Raw genomic sequence first — 19,641 nt, 5'->3', positions numbered from 1 at the left:
TTTTTTAAATACAAGAAAACAATATTATTCAGCAGTCAATCAGGCACATTGTAAGTGTCAGTTGGTGTGTGTTTGTGGGTGATGAAGGGGTGGAAGCTACGAACCTGCAGGCTGTAATATTCCAGTGTTAATTCATCTAGGCCATATGTGTCATGTATGTATGTATGTATGTATGTATGTATGTATGTATGTATGTATGTATTCATATGGTCCATATATGTATGCTCTTGTGTTGACAGTCTGTATGTATCAAACCATAAATCCTGTTAATTCCTATGTTTTCAGCTAAATGTTCTACATTGGTTTTCCCCTACATTGCTAACAATGTTGCTGTTGTAGCGTAGGTTATACCAGAGTAGTTAACATGTTTTATGAAAACTATCACAGAAACATCAACAAGGCAGTCTTCATTTCTTTAATAAAGGCATTATCATCTTTCATATTTTGGTGGTACAGAATTCAAGTTTTTGCATACACGGTCCACAAAGGAATCACATATTGAACTGAGCCAACTTCCCCATCAGACATCTCTTAATAATAAAATGTATAGCTTAAATAACAAACACAATACGGTACAAAAATAGCTGGATTCATCCTGAAACTCACTCTTTATAAAAGTTTTTCAAATAAAATGTAAAAAAAAAAAAGTGTTTCATCCTGGTTTCTCAGTAGACCACAGCGTATAAAAGGATACATTCACTGGCACTCTGTTTTCTGCCAGAAGGCACAATAAGGTTTATAGAGGAGAGGCTATTGTGTCAGTCCAGCATCTTTAGCCATTCCATAGAAGATTCCTCTCTTGGATAAAAGTTCTGAAGGAGTGTCAAATTCAGCTACCTGTCCCTTGTCCAACACAAGCACTCTGCAAATAAGAGAAGAAGTAGAATCGTTCATTTGGTCCCATGTTTCATGAGCTGAAATGAAAAAAAATCCCAGAAATGTTCCATATGCACAAAAAGCTTATTTCTCTCAAATGTTGTGTACAAATTTGTTGATATCCCTGTTAGTGAGAATTTCTTCTTTGCCAAGATAATCCATTCACCTGAAAAATGTGGCATATCAAGAAGCTGATTAAACAGCATGATCATTACACAGATGTACCTTGTGCTGGGGATAATAAAAGGCCACTTTAAAATGTGCAGTTTTGTTGCACAACACAATGACACTGACTGCAGGAATGTCCACCAGAGCTGTTGCCAGATAATTGAATGTTCATTTCTCTACCATAAGCCTCCTCCAATGTCGTACCTTTCCTGAGGATTTCTCACAGTGCTGGGCTTGAACCTCACACCCCGGACTATTTCTGACTCATTCCCTCTGCCTCCTTCTTTCCTCCTCTCTGCATTTGGCAGTACGTCCTCGCTCTCATCTAACACCTCCCTGCCCTGCTTCTCCACTGACCAACTGACCTCACAACCCCCTTACCAGAGTATTTCTGTCTGTAATAAAGCCCTTTTGTGGGAAAAAAACTAATTCCGATTGGCTGGGCTTGGCTCATGTTCATATAAGGTAATCAGTCAAGGGTGGGTGCATCCATGGGTGCATCCCTGTTCAGTCATGTTAAATCCATAGAACAGGGCCTAATTAATTGATTTCAATTGACTGATTACCTTAGATTTTTTAGTATATGTACGTATATACAGAGCATTCGGAAAGTATTCAGACCCCTTTACTTTTTCCACATTTTGTTGCGTTACAGCCTTATTGTAAAGTATTTGTAATGTATTCTAAAATTGTTCAGACCCTTTAAATCAGTACTTTGTTGAAGCAACTTTGGCAGAAATTACAGCTTCGAGTCTTCTGAGGCATGATGCTACAAGCTTGGCACACCTGTATTTGGGGAGTTTCTCCCATTCTTCTCCGCAGATCCTGTCAAGCTCTGTCAGATTGGATGGGGAGCATCGCTGCACAGCTATTTTCAGGTCTCCTACCAGAGCTGGGCAACTCAAGAACATTCAGAGACTTGTCCCAAAGCCACTCCTGCGTTGTCCTGGCTGTGTGCTTAGGGTTGTTATCTAGGTTGGAAGGTGAACCTTCGCCCCAGTCTGAGTTCATCTGCTCTCTGTAGCAGGTTATCAAGGATCTCTCTGCACTTTGCCCCGTTCATCTTTCCCTCGATCCTGACTAGTCTCCCAGTCCCTGCCACTGAAAAGCATCCCCACAGCATGATGCTGCCACCACCATGCTTCACCGTAGGGATGGTGCCAGGTTTCCTCCAGACGAGACGCTTGACATACAGGACAAAGAGTTCAATCTTGGTTTCATCCGACCAGAGAATCTTGTTTCTCATGGTCATAGTCTTTAGGTGCCTTTTGCCAAACTCCAAGCGGGCTGTTATGTGCCTTTTACTGAAGAAGGGCTTCTGTCTGGCCTCTCTACCAAAAATGCCTGATTGGTGGCATGCTACAGAGATGGTTGTCCTTCTGGAAGGGTCTTCCATCTCCACAGAGGAACTCTGGAGCTTTGATCATCAGGATTTTGCTCACCTCCCTGACCAAGGCCCTTCTCCTCCGATTGCTCAGTTTAGCCAGGCGGCCATCTCTAGGAACAGTCTTGATGGTTCCAAACTTCTTCCTATAAGAATGATGGAGGCCACTGTGTTCTTGGGGACCTTAAATGCTGCAGATATTTTTTGGTACCCTTTACCCAGATCTGTGCCTTGACACAATCCTGTTACGGAGCTCTACAGACAAATCCTTCGACCTCATGTGAGCCTTTCCAAATCATGTCCAATCCATTCAATGTACCACAGACGGACACCAATCAAGTTGAGGAAACATCTCAAGGATGATCAATGGAAACAGGATGCAAACATTTCTAAACCTGTTTGGGTTATTTATAGATTGAGGATTTTTGTTGTTGTTGATTTAATCAATTTGAGAATAAGGTTGTAACATAACAAAATGTGGATAAAGTCAAGGGGTCTGAATACTTCCTGAATGCACTGTATGTATGTATGTATGTATGTATGTATGTATGTATGTATGTATGTATGTGCCGTTGTGTATGTATGTATGTCAATGTATGTATGTATGTCATTGTATGTATGTATGTATGTATGTATGTATGTATGTATGTATGTATGTATGTATGTATGTATGTCATGTATGTATGTATGTATGTATAATGCATTGCACATTACCTAGTGTAGTCCATGATGGTGTTGAGTCTGTGAGCTATGGTGAACACAGTGCAGTCCTCAAACTGTGTCCTGATGGTTGACTGGATGAGGTCGTCGGTCTCTAGGTCGATGGCTGCTGTGGCTTCATCCAGGATCAGGATCCTCGTCTTCCTCAGTAGAGCCCTGGCTAAACACACCAGCTGCCTCTGGCCCACACTGAACACACACACACACACACACACACACACACACAAATATGACATTATTTTCCAGACGAGTAAAATGTGAAAAGGTACAAAAAGCTAAAAAGAAAGATTCAGAGACATCCTTAAGAGAATATCCTAATAAAGACATGTTTGTATTCCAAATGTTGTTAAGTTTAGTTTTAATTCCCACCTGAATATACAGGTAAATGCCTTCTACAGGTGTGTCTGAAAACATGCCGTTGTTTAAGTAGTTTGGGATGTTACCTGAGGTTCTCTCCTCCCTCTGAACACTCCAGCTCCAGTTTAGCCGGCTGGTTGCTGACAAACTTGTTGAGGTGGGACAGTTCCAGAGCTTTCCACACCTCTCCGTCATTGTACTTCTCAAAGGGGTCCAGGTTCATCCTCAGACTGCCTGAGAACAGCACTGGTTCCTGGGGACGTAGAGAGGGTAGTGGAGGTGGAGGTGAGGAAGGTGTAGGGTGTGTGTGTGTGTGTGTGTGTGTGTGTGTGTGTGTGTGTACCTGTGGTATGATAGTGAGTTTCGACCTCAGGTCATGCAGCCCTATCTCCGATATCTTGACCCCGTCGATGGTGATCTCTCCCCCTGCCGCCTCCAACAGCCGAAACAGGCACAGTGTCATAGAGGACTTACCAGCCCCAGTACGACCCACGATACCTATCTGTAACACACGCAGGCCAACATAATGAAACCCTCCGGAAACCTGCACACTCAGCGAGCATTGTAGTTTACCCGTCTCTATTCAAACACTTGTTCCAGATATCTGTGTGCTTGATACACACATCAGCACCTGTTCTGATAAACTAAACAGCATTTTATCTGTGTATAACATGTGATGGCAGGAGTACAGCGTCCCCCTCATTGGGGGTACATTCTGTAACGGTGTGTTAACCATTTACCATGTTCCGAGTGACAAACGAAAGCAATGTTTTTCACCCCAAAATGAACATTTTCCAGGTGTTTTCACGGTGTCAGGTTTCTCCATTAATCTGCGACTGTATTTGAGGCCTTGTCGCACGGTATTTAAAACGCATGTTAGTTAGTTTAGACTGTGCCTTCGTAGGACTTCCTCCAACAGGGGAACTGTTAATGAGGGTCTCGTTGAAGTCGTTTGATGATATCATTTAACTCTTTCTAAAACGCATGTTTTCCTCACTAATCTACACCATTTAGGCCTGTGGCTCTCACCTTCTCTCCTCCAACGACGCTGAGGGTGAGGTTCTTGAGGACCAGGTCTAGTCCCTCTCTGTACCTCACACTGTAGTCAAGGAACTCTACCTTCCCCTGGGATGGCCAATCAGGGGAAGGCTTCTTGTCTTCCACCTCCCACGGGGCCTTGAAACATACACAAACACAATGATGCGCAACAATACACTTTATATACAATTGCAAATTCTGCCCACATTTGGCAGAAGGTTGATGAGAGCCGTATTTCAGAAAACACAGTATTCTAGAAACTCAACCACGTGATCAGTAAATAGGGGGTTATATTTAGTTAATAATCAAAGTATTCTGAAATGTACAGCGTGCTATATCGCCCGGCCGTCCACATCAAAGGGAATCGCTGTACGGTACATAATATCCAAGTTATACATCTACTTCCACTTGTATTAGTCTTTTATGGTTGTGAGTCTGACTTGGCAGCCAAACAGCCCAAAATAAAAACACACTTATGAAAAACATAAATATATAAATATATATATAAATACTATTTACAGAACTCAGGTGGTCTTAAGTAACAAACAGCGGGCAACAACACAACATTTCCACTGTCACTTTGCCTTGTACGTCTGAGAGATTAGACCTGGTTCATTGGTTGATGTCCATATGTAAATGTCCTACCCTAGTAAGCAGTGCGTGTGTGCGCTCTGTACCTCAATTTTGGTCTCAGAGTACTCCTTGACTCTCTCCACGGCTACGATGTTGCTCTCCAGATCTGACGTCATCCTCACCATCCAGTTCAGTGACATGGTCACCTGTTACCAAGGACAACACAGTACTGTAGCATGAGTGATGCTTATTGGTGAGAAAACACAAGCAGCGTCATTAAGCTGTCGTACATCATCATACCAGATCGCTTTTAAAACACTGGGTTCTATCTCCAACCTAGTGTAGCAGATGGGGATCTGTGAAACTGCTCAGCCTAATGGAAATGTGTATCAGACCGTTAGACGGACAGTAGATCTATGAATATGTTGTACTGTACCAGTAGAGCGTAGGACACAGAGAGTCCCACCAGTCCAGGGTTGAGATTGTCCTTCCCGATCACAGCAAACAGCGCAGCGAACAGCACGATGCAGTTCCCAATGAACTCTATACGCACCCCTAACCACCTACACACACACACACACACACACACACACACACACACACACACACACACACACACACACACACACACACACACACACACACACACACACACACACACACACACACACACACACACACACAGTTAGAGCAGCACTGACACACAGTATGTCTCTGCACCGTACCTGCTTATGTAACTACATCACCATGCAAACATAGGCCATATTCGGTATTAAGGGCCACGTATTGTGAAGTGGGACACCAACGTCTTACTGTCTGTCATTTGTGACGTAACAAGTTAGTCTGTGGAGCTTTCGACATTTAGCACCAGTCGGGGGGGGGCTCTGTTACAATTCTCAACCATCCAAAAACGGACAAATACTGTCCACTAAATGAATCCGCCATTTTGTAAAGAGAATCCTAGGGCCCTTGGATCCTTAGCCAGCCGCTTTCAGATCAGCAGGAGCCAAAAAATGGGAACGAGGAAAGGAAGTACATTAAGGCAATTGGAACGCAGCGTCTGTCCTCCAGAGTCCATAGTGAACGTGCAGTAGGAGAGAGATACCACCTACCTGTTGGCCACTATACCAGGGTAGTAACTCTTCTGGTTGTCATCCACCTTCACGTCACTCATTAGAACAAAGGCATCGCGTCTGCCGTAGGCTCTGATGACACTAGAGCCGGTGACGGTCTCAGAGAAATGGGAGTATATGGGAGATCTGGTGACCGACTCCAGACGCTTTAACTGTCGAGACGTTGCCACATAAAATCTCTAAAGCCGTGGGGAAGAGAGACAGACAGCATTATACAGCATTATATTATATCTAAACCCTGGAGTACATGCTATAACACATATCTAAACCCTGGAGTACACACTATAACACATATCTAAACCATGGAGTACACACTATAACACATATCTAAACCCTGGAGTACACGCTATAACACATATCTAAACCCTGGAGTACACGCTATAACACATATCTAAACCCTGGAGTACACGCTATAACACATATCTAAACCCTGGAGTACACGCTATAACAGATATCTAAACCCTGGAGTACACGCTATAACACATATCTAAACCCTGGAGTACACACTATAACAGATATCTAAACCCTGGAGTACACACTATAACACATATCTAAACCCTGGAGTACACGCTATAACAGATATCTAAACCCTGGAGTACACGCTATAACACATATCTAAACCCTGGAGTACACACTAACACATATCTAAACCCTGGAGTACACACTATAACAGATATCTAAACCCTGGAGTACACACTATAACATATATCTAAACCCTGGAGTACACGCTATAACACATATCTAAACCCTGGAGTACACGCTATAACACATATCTAAACCCTGGAGTACACGCTATAACACATATCTAAACCCTGGAGTACACGCTATAACACATATCTAAACCCTGGAGTACACGCTACAACACATCTAAACCCTGGAGTACACACTATAACACATATCTAAACCCTGGAGTACACGCTATAACACATATCTAAACCCTGGAGTACACGCTATAACACATATCTAAACCCTGGAGTACACACTATAACAGATATCTAAACCCTGGAGTACACGCTATAACACATATCTAAACCCTGGAGTACACGCTATAACACATATCTAAACCCTGGAGTACACACTATAACACATATCTAAACCCTGGAGTACACGCTATAACACATATCTAAACCCTGGAGTACACGCTATAACACATATCTAAACCCTGGAGTACACGCTATAACACATATCTAAACCCTGGAGTACACGCTATAACACATATCTAAACCCTGGAGTACACGCTATAACACATATCTAAACCCTGGAGTACACGCTATAACAGATATCTAAACCCTGGAGCACACACTGGAGTATCACACTATGTTAAGGTCAGGGGTCACAACACCTACAGAGTTCATTTGATAGACTTATAGAGTAATATATTAATTTGATAGTGATCAATATATTTTATGAATATTTAGCTACTGTTTACATAAATTATCATAATGCCAGATGCTCTTTCCACCAGGCCACCAAAATTATTCTAAAAAATAACTATTATTTAATTTCATTATCAAATCAAATTCTAAAGCACTCAGGACTAAAACACATTTGATTACAAACTAAAAAGCAACACTTCAACATCCATTAGTGCTTAAATGCCATCATAATGTTGTAGTGTACTTTTTTTTTTAAACACAAAGATTAAGATAAAATCATTTTTTAAGATTAAAACTCATTCAAGTAGAACAATAACCCACCAATCCCAATAAGTAATAGTTAAAAAAAAACAAAAGACCACGCAGATATAAAGTATGCCAAGACAAAAGACCACGCAGATATAAAGTATAAAGTATGTCAAGACAAGACAAATATAAAGATGTCAAAACAAAAGACCACGCAGATATAAAGTATGTCAAGACAAAAGACCACGAGATATAAAGACAAAAGACCACGCAGATATAAAGTATGCCAAGACAAAAGACCACGCAGATATAAAGTATGCCAAGACAAAAGACCACGCAGATACAGTGGGGCAAAAAGGTATTTAGTCAGCCATCAATTGTGCAAGTTCTCCCACTTAAAAAGATGAGAGAGACCTGTAATTTTCATCATAGGTACACTTCAACTATGACAGACAAAATGAGAAGAAAAAAATCCAGAAAATCACATTGTAGGATTTTTAATGGATTTATTTGCAAATTATGGTGGGAAATAAGTATTTGGTCACCTACAAACAAGCAAGATTTCTGGCTCTCACAGACCTGTAACTCCTTCTTTAAGAGGCTCCTCTGTTTGGCACCTGTTTGAACTTGTTATCAGTGTAAAAGACACCTGTCCACAACCTCAAACAGTCACACTCCAAACTCCACTATGGCCAAGACCAAAGAGCTGTCAAAGGACACCAGAAACAAAATTGTAGACCTGCACCAAGCTGGGAAGACTGAATCTGCAATAGGTAAGCAGCTTGATTTGAAGAGATCAACTGTGGGAGCAATTATTAGGAAATGGAAGACATACATGACCACTGATAATCTCCCTCGATCTGGGGCTCCACACAAAATCTCACCCCATGGGGTCAAAATGATCACAAGAACGGTGAGCAAAAATCCCAGAACCACACGGGGGGACCTAGTGAATGACCTGCAGAGAGCTGGGACCAAAGTAACAAAGCCTACCATCAGTAACACACTACGCTGCCAGGGACTCAAATACTGCAGTGCCAGACGTGTCCCCCTGCTTAAGCCAGTACATGTCCAGGCCCGTCTGAAGTTCGCTAGAGAGCATTTGGATGATCCAGAAGAAGATTGGGAGAATGTCAAATAGTCAGATGAAACCAAAATATAACTTTTTGGTAAAAACTCAACTCGTCGTGTTTGGAGGACAAAGAATGCTGAGTTGCATCCAAAGAACACCATACCTACTGTACCTACTGTGAAGCATGGGGGTGGAAACATCATGCTTTGGGGCTGTTTTTCTGCAAAGGGACCAGGACGACTGATCCGTGTAAAGGAAAGAATGAATGGGGCCATGTATCGTGAGATTTTGAGTGAAAACCTCCTTCCATCAGCAAGGGCATTGAAGATGAAACGTGGCTGGGTCTTTCAGCATGACAATGATCCCAAACACACCGCCTGGGCAACGAAGGAGTGGCTTCGTAAGAATCATTTCAAGTTCCTGGAGTGGCCTTTGCCAGTCTCCAGATCTCAACCCCATAGAAAATCTTTGGAGGGAGTTGAAAGTATGTGTTGCCCAGCAACAGGCCCAAAACATCACTGCTCTAGAGGAGATCTGCATGGAGGAATGGGCCAAAATACCAGCAACAGTGTGTGAAAACCTTGTGAAGACTTACAGAAAACGTTTGAACTCTGTCATTGCCAACAAAGGGTATATAACAAAGTATTGAGATAAACTTTTGTTATTGACCAAATACTTATTTTCCACCATAATTTGCAAATAAATACATAAAAAATCCTACAATGTGATTTTCTGGATTTTTCTTCCTCATTTTGTCTGTCATAGTTGAAGTGTACCGATGATGAAAATTACAGGCCTCTCTCATCTTTTTAAGTGGGAGAACTTGCACAATTGGTGGCTGACTAAATACTTTTTTGCCCCACTGTATAAAGTATGCCATGACAAAAGACCACGCAGATATAAAGTATGCCAAGACAAAAGACCACGCAGATATAAAGTATGCCAAGACAAAAGACCACGCAGATATAAAGTATGCCAAGACAAAAGACCACGCAGATATAAAGTATGCCATAACAAAAGACCACCCAGATATAAAGTATGCCAAGACAAAAGACCACACAGATATAAAGTATGCCATAACAAAAGACCACGCAGATATAAAGTATGCCAAGACAAAAGACCACACAGATATAAAGTATGCCAAGACAAAAAGACCACACAGATATAAAGTATGCCAAGACAAAAGCAAAAAATGGACAGGAATCATATGCCGTTGTTCCAGTTAGATAGTAAGCATCTCCAGAGGCACGTGAACACACAGAACCTTGGCTTATATTCACCCGTAAGAACTGCAGTTTCAAATGGTTCACCGGCAGAAATATATATCAGTTTTCCTACGTCAGGAAACTGCTAGCTACTGGACCACTGGTAAAACAAAATGATGACCAAGCATAATGTTAAAACAAATGATGACCATGCATAATGTTAAAACAAATGATGACCAAGCATAATGTTAAAACAAATGATGACCAAGCATAATGTTAAAACAAATGATGACCAAGCATAATGTTAAAACAAATGATGACCAAGCATAATGTTAAAACAAATGATGACCAAGCATAATGTTAAAACAAATGATGACCAAGCATAATGTTAAAACAAATGATGACCATGCATAAGGCCCAGCAGCCCTCAGCGAAACATCCAAACCGAGACACAAAGTAAACCGTTTTCACGTCAGGATAAATGTAAATCTCTTTACATCTTTTCTATGGAACTCATCAAACGGGTTGAAAGGAGGAGGTGGTTTCCTGAAATGAAAGCATCTCTCTCTCTCTTCTCTCAGCACTCATTCATCTTAACTCAAGTTGGGATTCGGCTAATACCAGGTCTTCACAGACCACTGGTATGTAGTATTTTGGCACAAGAGGACCCTCATATTAATTTCCTGGGTCAAAGGGTAGAGACACTGTATGGAAACCTTGAAGCTAATCAATACCCTGTATAGTTAGACAAGAAACAAAATAACCTCTAACTCCCTACCGTGTGGACAGATACCTGTAGCGTCAGACTGATGACAAGTTGTCTTTCCATTCGCTTACCACCAGAGGGCAGCAGCACACTAGATACCCACTTGTTGATCTTTTGACAAATCCTATCAGATCTTTTCACATCAAATCTTTTTCAGAACTGATCTGATTGGTCAAAAGTGAAAAACATCAGAATTGTACTTCCTCGGGGCTACTTCATCCTACGCCACTCTATAGTATAAATCCCCATTCTCCAGCGTGTCCCTGAGAAGGACGTGAGGTTGTAAAGAACACACAGCAGTGTTCTCCTGGGTCTCAGTCAACAAACACAACTCAGGAGAACAGAAGCCTCCTTCACTATTCACTACTGTACCGGCTGTTGGTGACTCGAGATGGCACGCTCTGTATGTATGTGTGTGTTGGCGTGTGTAGGTAAAGAGAGAGAAAGAGAGAGGAAGTGAATGCATGGTCAGGGAAGAGGAGACCGGGAGGAGTAGAGCAAACTCAAACTGATCACAGGAAAACAAAAAGCTGAAGAGAAACATAAAGTTCAAAGGATACATAAACTGCTCCACCAATCATGACGCTGCATGCCGCATTCAGGAACGTAAGCAAAAATGTAAAGGAAAAGTATTACTGGACACCATAAACTCCTGTCCTAGAGAGCAGAGCAAGCAACTGTTAGCTCCTCAGAACAGAACCAATACCTGGACGAAGACGTATATGAAAGTCAGGGGAGCTATGACCACGGCGAAGATGGGGGTGCTGGCCACTATGACTATCATGGTGGAGAGAGAGGAGAAGAAGGTCCCGAGGAACATGAGAACGGTGGAGGGCAGTGCCTCGTCGATGACGTAGATGTCCTTAGAGAAGCGGTTGATGACCCTGCCTATGGGGGTGGTGTCAAAGAAAGACTGAGGGGTGTGAAACTTGTTGTCCAGGAGGGCATAGTGGAGCTTCCTGGCTGCTCCGATGTTCCCCATGGCCAGGGTGAAGGAGGAGACCATGACCAGGATGCCTGAGAGGGAGGGAGGGAGGGAGGGAGATGAGGGTTGAGGAGACAGTGGGTTTTGTATGGGTCCTCTCTCCTGAATGCGGAGTCCCTTTTCAGTGAAATTCAAATCAAGCATCCAGTGTTACTGAGGGGTAGAGGCCAAAGTCCTCACACAAAACCAACCATTCATAGTTAGCGTCATACAGTCAAAAAGTTAAACATACACAACAATACCTACAATAACTAAATCTCTCTTAGGGACAAACGACCCAAACACCATGAACAAATGTAACCACGTTGTAATCGCTATAAATATTGAACTGTAGAGATACTTTCTTCACCAGTGACGTCACATTAAGCTGGACAGGTATTCTTATCCTGGACAGGTATTCTTATCCTGGACAGGTATTCTTATCCTGGGCAGGTATTCTTATCCTGGGCAGGTATTCTTATCCTGGACAGGTATTCTTATCCTGGACAGGTATTCTTATCCTGGACAGGTATTCTTATCCTGGACAGTTATTCTTATCCTGGACAGTTATTCTTATCCTGGACAGTTATTCTTATCCTGGACAGTTATTCTTATCCTGGATCCTGGACAGGTATTCTTATCCTGGACAGGTATTCTTATCCTGGACAGGTATTCTTATCCTGGACAGGTATTCTTATCCTGGACAGGTATTCTTATCCTGGACAGGTATTCTTATCCTGGACAGTTATTCTTATCCTGGACAGGTATTCTTATCCTGGATTCTTAGGTATTCTTATCCTGGACAGGTATTCTTATCCTGGACAGGTATTCTTATCCTGGACAGGTATTCTTATCCTGAACAGGTATTCTTATCCTGGACAGGTATTCTTATCCTGGACAGGTATTCTTATCCTGGACAGTTTCTTATCCTGGACAGGTTATCCTGGACAGGTATTCTTATCCTGGACAGTTATTCTTATCCTGGACAGGTATTCTTATCCTGGACAGGTATTCTTATCCTGGACAGGTATTCTTATCCTGGACAGGTATTCTTATCCTGGACAGGTATTCTTATCCTGGACAGGTATTCTTATCCTGGACAGGTATTCTTATCCTGGACAGGTATTCTTATCCTGGACAGGTATTCTTATCCTGGACAGGTATTCTTATCCTGGGCAGGTATTCTTATCCTGGACAGGTATTCTTATCCTGGACAGGTATTCTTATCCTGGACAGGTATTCTTATCCTGGACAGGTATTCTTATCCTGGACAGGTATTCTTATCCTGGACAGGTATTCTTATCCTGGACAGGTATTCTTATCCTGGACAGGTATTCTTATCCTGGACAGGTATTCTTATCCTGGACAGGTATTCTTATCCTGGACAGTTATTCTTATCCTGGACAGTTATTCTTATCCTGGACAGTTATTCTTATCCTGGACAGTTATTCTTATCCTGGACAGGTATTCTTATCCTGGACAGGTATTCTTATCCTGGACAGTTATTCTTATCCTGGACAGTTATTCTTATCCTGGACAGTTATTCTTATCCTGGACAGGTATTCTTATCCTGGACAGGTATTCTTATCCTGGACAGTTATTCTTATCCTGGACAGGTATCCTGGACAGGTATTCTTATCCTGGACAGGTATTCTTATCCTGGACAGGTATTCTTATCCTGGACAGGTATTCTTATCCTGGACAGGTATTCTTATCCTGGACAGGTATTCTTATCCTGGAGGTATTCTTATCCTGGACAGTATTCTTATCCTGGACAGGTATTCTTATCCTGGGTATTCTTATCCTGGTATTCTTATCCTGGACAGGTATTCTTATCCTGGACAGGTATTCTTATCCTGGATTCTTATCCTGGACAGGTATTATTATCCTGGACAGGTATTATTATCCTGGACAGGTATTCTTATCCTGGACAGGTATTCTTATCCTGGACAGTTATTCTTATCCTGGACAGTTATTCTTATCCTGGACAGGTATTCTTATCCTGGACAGTTCTTCTTATCCTGGACAGTTATTCTTATCCTGGACAGGTATTCTTATCCTGGACAGGTATTCTTATCCTGGACAGGTATTCTTATCCTGGACAGGTATTCTTATCCTGGACAGTTATTCTTATCCTGGACAGGTATTCTTATCCTGGACAGGTATTCTTATCCTGGACAGGTATTCTTATCCTAAGGTAATGAACAACAGGTCTCCTCACCTTGTGTTATGCCCAGGGCAGCATACACCCCCACCCTCATGCTGACATTCTCCTGAGTCATGTTCTGAGCCGCGTCATTGGTCCACTGACTCAGCCAGACGTTGGCTCCGATGGCAGCGGCGCTCTGACAGCCGTACAGGAAACAGATGAAGAGGGTCAGCAGAGGCCCTACTGCCTTGGCGTATTCCCAGAACACCTTGCTCTTCACCTGAGGAGAGAGGTTAATAAAAGGTCAGGGTTAAGAGGGTAGAGGTCAGAGGTTGTACTGTCTAGGAATACCCCTGGAGGTAGGAGAGTTTAGAAGTCCACACCCTCAACCAGGTTTACTAAACAATGTATCTCCATATCTCTACTCACTCTGCCTGTCTCAGTGGTCTCTGCCTGGATAAGTTTCTCCACCTTGGGTAGTTTCTTCTCTGCGTCAGGCTCAGCGTGCTTCCTCTCGCTGCACAAACGTCTCCGGACAGACTTGCTCCTTGGGTTCTCCAGGTCCCCTGAGATGACGCTGATCTGCCTGCAGGGAGGGAGGAAGTGATTGATCCGTCAATCAATCAATCAATCAATCAATCAATCGTTGTGTGTATCGTACTTTTCAAAAATAAATCTCTCGCAAAATGCTTGCTAGTAACTTAAGTCTAAAACCACATAGAACACAGCAGTTGTCTATCACAGAGGGGGTTAAACATACCGAAGCCCCTTCAGGATTTTGCGATTCTGTGGTCTGCAATTTTTTGGCAAAATCAACAATTCCCTGGATATTATGCAAGGGTTTGCAAATTTGACAATTACCAGATAAAAGTAAAATCATTGCAATATTATCGCATATAACCATCTGATCACCACACTAAAAAAACATGGCTCGCATTTTTGTCCAAAAACAGAATTTTTTGCGCATAACATTATTCAATCAAGCAACACGGCAAACAGACATTTCCCCCTTCAGTACATTTATGTGACAAATATGACAATATCGGAATTGCTGCTGCAAAATCAAGCATTTTGGACTGCAACTATCACACAAAAACACGAAGGAATCCTGGAGGGACTGCCTTATGACCTGTTAGAGGCTTATGAGTGCCTTATGACCTGTTAGAGGCTTATGAGTGCCTTATGACCTGTTAGAGGCTTATGAGTGCCTTATGACCTGTTAGAGGCTTATGAGTGCCTTATGACCTGTTAGAGGCTTATGAGTGCCTTATGACCTGTTAGAGGCTTATGAGTGTCTTATGTTCCTGTTAAGAGGCTTATGAGTGCCTTATGACCTGTTAGAGGCTTATGAGTGTCTTATGACCTGTTAGAGGCTTATGAGTGCATTATGACCTGTTAGAGGCTTATGAGTGCCTTATGACCTGTTAGAGGCTTATGAGTGCCTTATGACCTGTTAGAGGCTTAGGGGTGTCAAATGAAATGTTACGGAGGCTTAATAAAAATGCCTTATGACCTGTTAGGGCTGGACTGTCTTATGTTCCTGAAAAATTTTTAAAGGCTTATAGTCTAGTGAACCTTATGAACCTGTTGAAAACCTTATAGTGCCTTATGACCTGTTAAAGGCAATATTTTCATTATGACCTGTCAGTAATCTTTAATTTTCAACAGACACAAAAGACTTATTTCCTTTATATAAAAGGCCCCAGTAACATGAACATTAAATGAAAGAAACCGGTATTCAAGACCTGTCAGTAGCCTATATTTATGACTATTTTAGAAAAGTGCTTATGAGTGCCTTATGAACAATAATAGCAATTTTCTATCATCCACTCAACTGAAATATTTTAAAAATATAATTGGATTGAAATACAATAAAATAGTGCAAAAATCTATTAATCAAAAACAGAGGCATTTATGAGTGCCTTATGTAAACTGCTAAACAGAGGCTTTAAAGTGCCTGAGTAAAAACTGCTAAAGAGTGATTGCACAGTAAGTGCCTTGTTTGAATTGTTATAGAGGCTTATACTGTACCTTATGAACTTCTTTTACCTCAAGTTCACCACTGGTTCACTGTCTACCATGTCTGTATGGTGGAGGTGCTCAGCAGTACGTCATCAGGGAAGTCCTGTTCTTCAATCAAAGTTGTTCACTGTGGAGTGTTGAGTCACATGTTTAGCAGCCTGGAATTATGGAGCTGGGGCATTGGTGTAGGGTATGGGCAGGGAGGGCTAACGGGGTTTTGTTCCAACCCTACTCCGCAAACCTGAATAATTTTGCTGCTGACTAGTGCATCATTGATTTGAGTAATCAACTCATTTGGAGGTTTGCAAAACTTTCCACGTCAACAGCAAATGGGTTACCGACAGTTCCAACCTGCTTTTTTGTGCTTCAAAGGAGCAAATATTGATAGGCACTGGTAAGCATACCTATTTTATCAGAAGCCCAATGGCAGAAACAGCAATAGTATCTGTTTTTTCATATCTGGCAAGCTGGCAAGTGGCAATAGTATCTGTTTTAGATATCTCTCCCACAGAGAAACAGTTTAGTTTCTGTTTTAGATACATATCAGAGGACAGAAACAGCAATGCAAGTTCATTGCATTTAGATGATCTAATGTCAAGAAAAGCATTTCACAAAACAATAGTATCTGTTTTTGTGTCTTTCCCTTTGCTGTCCAAGAACAGATATCTCTATGGGCAGAAACAGCAATAGTATCAAATCTCCTCACAAGCTCAGAAACATCTTTGAGTATCTGTTTGGCTAGCCATATCTCTGTGTGATAAGGCAAAACAGCAATAGTATCTGTTTTAGATATCTCTAAGGGCAGAAATGCAATAGAACTGGCTGTTTTCAGATATCTTTGGCAGAAACAGCAATAGTATCTGTTTTAGATATTACATGCTCCATTTTCAAGGCAGAAACAGCAATAGTATCTGGTTAGATACAATCTAAGGGCAGAAACAGCAATAGTATCTGTTTTTCCCGATATCTCTCCAAGTCCGCAGAAACAGCAATAGTATCTGTTTTAGATATCTTCCCTAAGGCAGCTCCATCAGCATTTACATCTGTTTTAGAAATCATGCCCTAAGGGCAGAAACAGCAATAGTATCTGTTTTAGATGGAGTCCACTAAGGGATGAAAATTGACAACTGGGCAATGTCAGAAATGTTTTAGATCTCATCCACAGAAACAGCAATAGTATCTGTTTTAGATATCTTTTAGATTGAGAACAACTAGTATCTGGTGTTTCTGCTATCTCTCACATTTAAAAGCAATAGTATCTGTTTTAGATATTTTCTGGGCAGAAACAGCAATTTAGTATCTGTTTTAGAAATCCCCCTCCAGAAACAGCAATAGGCTGTTTTAGATCTCTTCTGCCAAAATAAAACTGCAATAGCCTATCTTGTTTTAGATATCTTTTGAACAGAAACAGCAATAGTTTGAGGCCTTTTAGATATCCTCTGCCTTTTGTAGCCAGTTCCAGCCATATTCTTGTTTTAGATATTTCGTTTCTAATGGCAGAAACAGCAATATATCTTTTAGACACTTTCTCCACACAGAAGACAGCAATTTTCCAGCTATCTGTGAACAAATACTCCGACTCCCACCTTGTTTGAAACAGCAATAGTCCACCTTCCGTTTTAGCCATTTTTGATGGGTAGAAACAGCAATAGTATCTGTTTTAGAACTGCTGTGCCAATAAATATTGAAATGAAACAGCCTAGTATCTGTTTTGTGATATCTCTATTGGTGCAGAAACAGATCTGCGGGTATCTGCTTTAGATATCTCTCTAAGGGCAAAACAAGATCAATAGGGGCCGTATTCTGTTTTAGATATCTCTCTCTAAGGGCAGAAACAGCATATGTATCTGGCTTAGATGCATTATGACCTGTTAGAGGCAGAAACAGCATTATGACCTGTTTTAGAGGCTTATGAGTGCCTTAGAACTGCTACAGAGGCATATGTTTTATGAACTGCTACAGAGGCATAAACAGAGTGCCTTATGTACTGCTACAGAGGCTTATGAGTGTTTTCTGCCTTATGTACTCCTACAGGGCATGAGTGCCTTATGAATCTGTTATAGATTATACTGTACCAAACAGACCACTGGTTCACTGTCTCCATGTCTTTAGTATGGTTGCTCCAAGGACGTCATCAGGGAAGTCCTCTTCTTCTTCAATCAAATCCACTGTGGAGTGTTGAGTCACATGTTTACCGTGGTAATTATGGAGCAGGTGTACAATACCCTACAGGTTTAGAACTATCTCCTAGGGCAGAAACAGGATATGCAGGGTTTGTTTTAGACCCTACTCTAACAAACCTGAATAATCTAATCAGCTGCTGACTAGACCTTGATTTGATGTATTAGAAACAGGACTGGTTGCAAAACCCAGTAGCTTGCACACCCAGTCGCAGGACAAATATTGATAGGCACTGTTTTAGATAACTAGAAGCCCAATGGCAGAAACAGCAATAGTATCTGTTTTAGATATCTCTCTAAGGGCAGAAACAGCAATAGTATCTGTTTTAGATATCTCTCTAAGAGCAGAAACAGCAATAGTATCTGTTTTAGATATCTCTCTAAGGGCAGAAACAGCAATAGTATCTGTTTTAGATATCTCTCTAAGGGCAGAAACAGCAATAGTATCTGTTTTAGATATCTCTCTAAGGGCAGAAACAGCAATAGTATCCGTTTTAGATATCTCTCTAAGGGCAGAAACAGCAATAGTATCTGTTTTAGATATCTCTCTAAGGGCAGAAACAGCAATAGTATCTGTTTTAGATATCTCTCTAAGGGCAGAAACAGCAATAGTATCTGTTTTAGATATCTCTCTAAGAGCAGAAACAGCAATAGTATGATTTTATGCTTTAGTCCTCAGATTTAGATCTGGATCTTGAAGCCATTTCCACTGCTTTCATTAAATTCATCCCCTATAAATCAGGCACTGATTTACACCGGGGAAACCAGAAAATCAGCAGATGTACGGACCTCAGAGAGTTCTGAATCCCTCTGCTATAGTAACAGATAGTTGTACCTGTTGCCTCATCCTCTATGATGTCCTCCAGGGAATAGTTTCTGAGGAACTCAGCGAAAGCTCCGTTCTGTTGGAGCAGCTCCTGGTATGAACCCATCTCCGACACTCTGCCCTCCACCATCACCATTATGTTGTCCACCTGCGGCAGGAAGCTGATGCCGTGTGTCACCAAGACACGTGTCTGGGGGAAACGAAAAGAAGCTCTGTCATTAAGGCTGGGAGTTGTCATGGACCTCACGATACGATATTATTAGTATTCTTAGGTGCCGATACAGTATGCATTGCCATTAGATACTGCGGTTTTATTGCAAATAGATGTTCCAAACATATTGCTCAATACTTATCTGCTACAGAGAGACAAGAGAGCATGTGAAAATGTGTTTTCATCAGTCAGGGAAATTAAAAGTGCTGATAATATGTTGGCATGTTTGACTTAAGAGACAAATATCGATAAAATATTGCAATATACATACTGACTTTACACACCCAAGTGCTGCACATTCCAACCAGCTTCTGTACTGAAGTTTCTTATCAGCGCAACAAAGTCATAGATATGCTACCAAACCAACCAGCAGAC

The 19,641-nt window shown here is 41.6% G+C and overlaps 1 protein-coding gene and 1 long non-coding RNA gene across 2 annotated transcripts in view; one reads left to right on the top strand and one right to left on the bottom strand.

Moving 5' to 3' along the window:
- Window positions 1-401: 401 nt before the first annotated feature.
- The window catches only part of LOC118368794 (ATP-binding cassette sub-family C member 3-like), a 76,180-nt gene continuing 56,940 nt past the window's right edge, over window positions 402-19,641 (bottom strand). The window contains 14 exon segments of the mRNA XM_052493729.1: window positions 402-862; window positions 3,143-3,337; window positions 3,592-3,758; window positions 3,849-4,007; window positions 4,535-4,681; window positions 5,221-5,322; window positions 5,553-5,679; window positions 6,229-6,428; window positions 11,621-11,931; window positions 14,100-14,307; window positions 14,457-14,613; window positions 16,059-16,126; window positions 18,180-18,217; window positions 19,065-19,245. Of these exon segments, the coding sequence (XP_052349689.1) occupies window positions 751-862; window positions 3,143-3,337; window positions 3,592-3,758; window positions 3,849-4,007; window positions 4,535-4,681; window positions 5,221-5,322; window positions 5,553-5,679; window positions 6,229-6,428; window positions 11,621-11,931; window positions 14,100-14,307; window positions 14,457-14,613; window positions 16,059-16,126; window positions 18,180-18,217; window positions 19,065-19,245 (2,172 nt within the window). The 3' untranslated portion in view covers window positions 402-750.
- Window positions 11,938-13,860, top strand: LOC127915100 (uncharacterized). The gene is made up of 3 exons (XR_008090196.1): window positions 11,938-12,331; window positions 13,058-13,437; window positions 13,851-13,860. It is a non-coding gene; the product is annotated as an uncharacterized LOC127915100 (long non-coding RNA).

Source organism: Oncorhynchus keta, chromosome 3 (genome assembly GCF_023373465.1).
Source record: "Oncorhynchus keta strain PuntledgeMale-10-30-2019 chromosome 3, Oket_V2, whole genome shotgun sequence".
Classification (NCBI taxonomy): Eukaryota; Metazoa; Chordata; class Actinopteri; order Salmoniformes; family Salmonidae; genus Oncorhynchus; species Oncorhynchus keta.
This window is presented reverse-complemented; position numbering and strand designations above follow the sequence as displayed.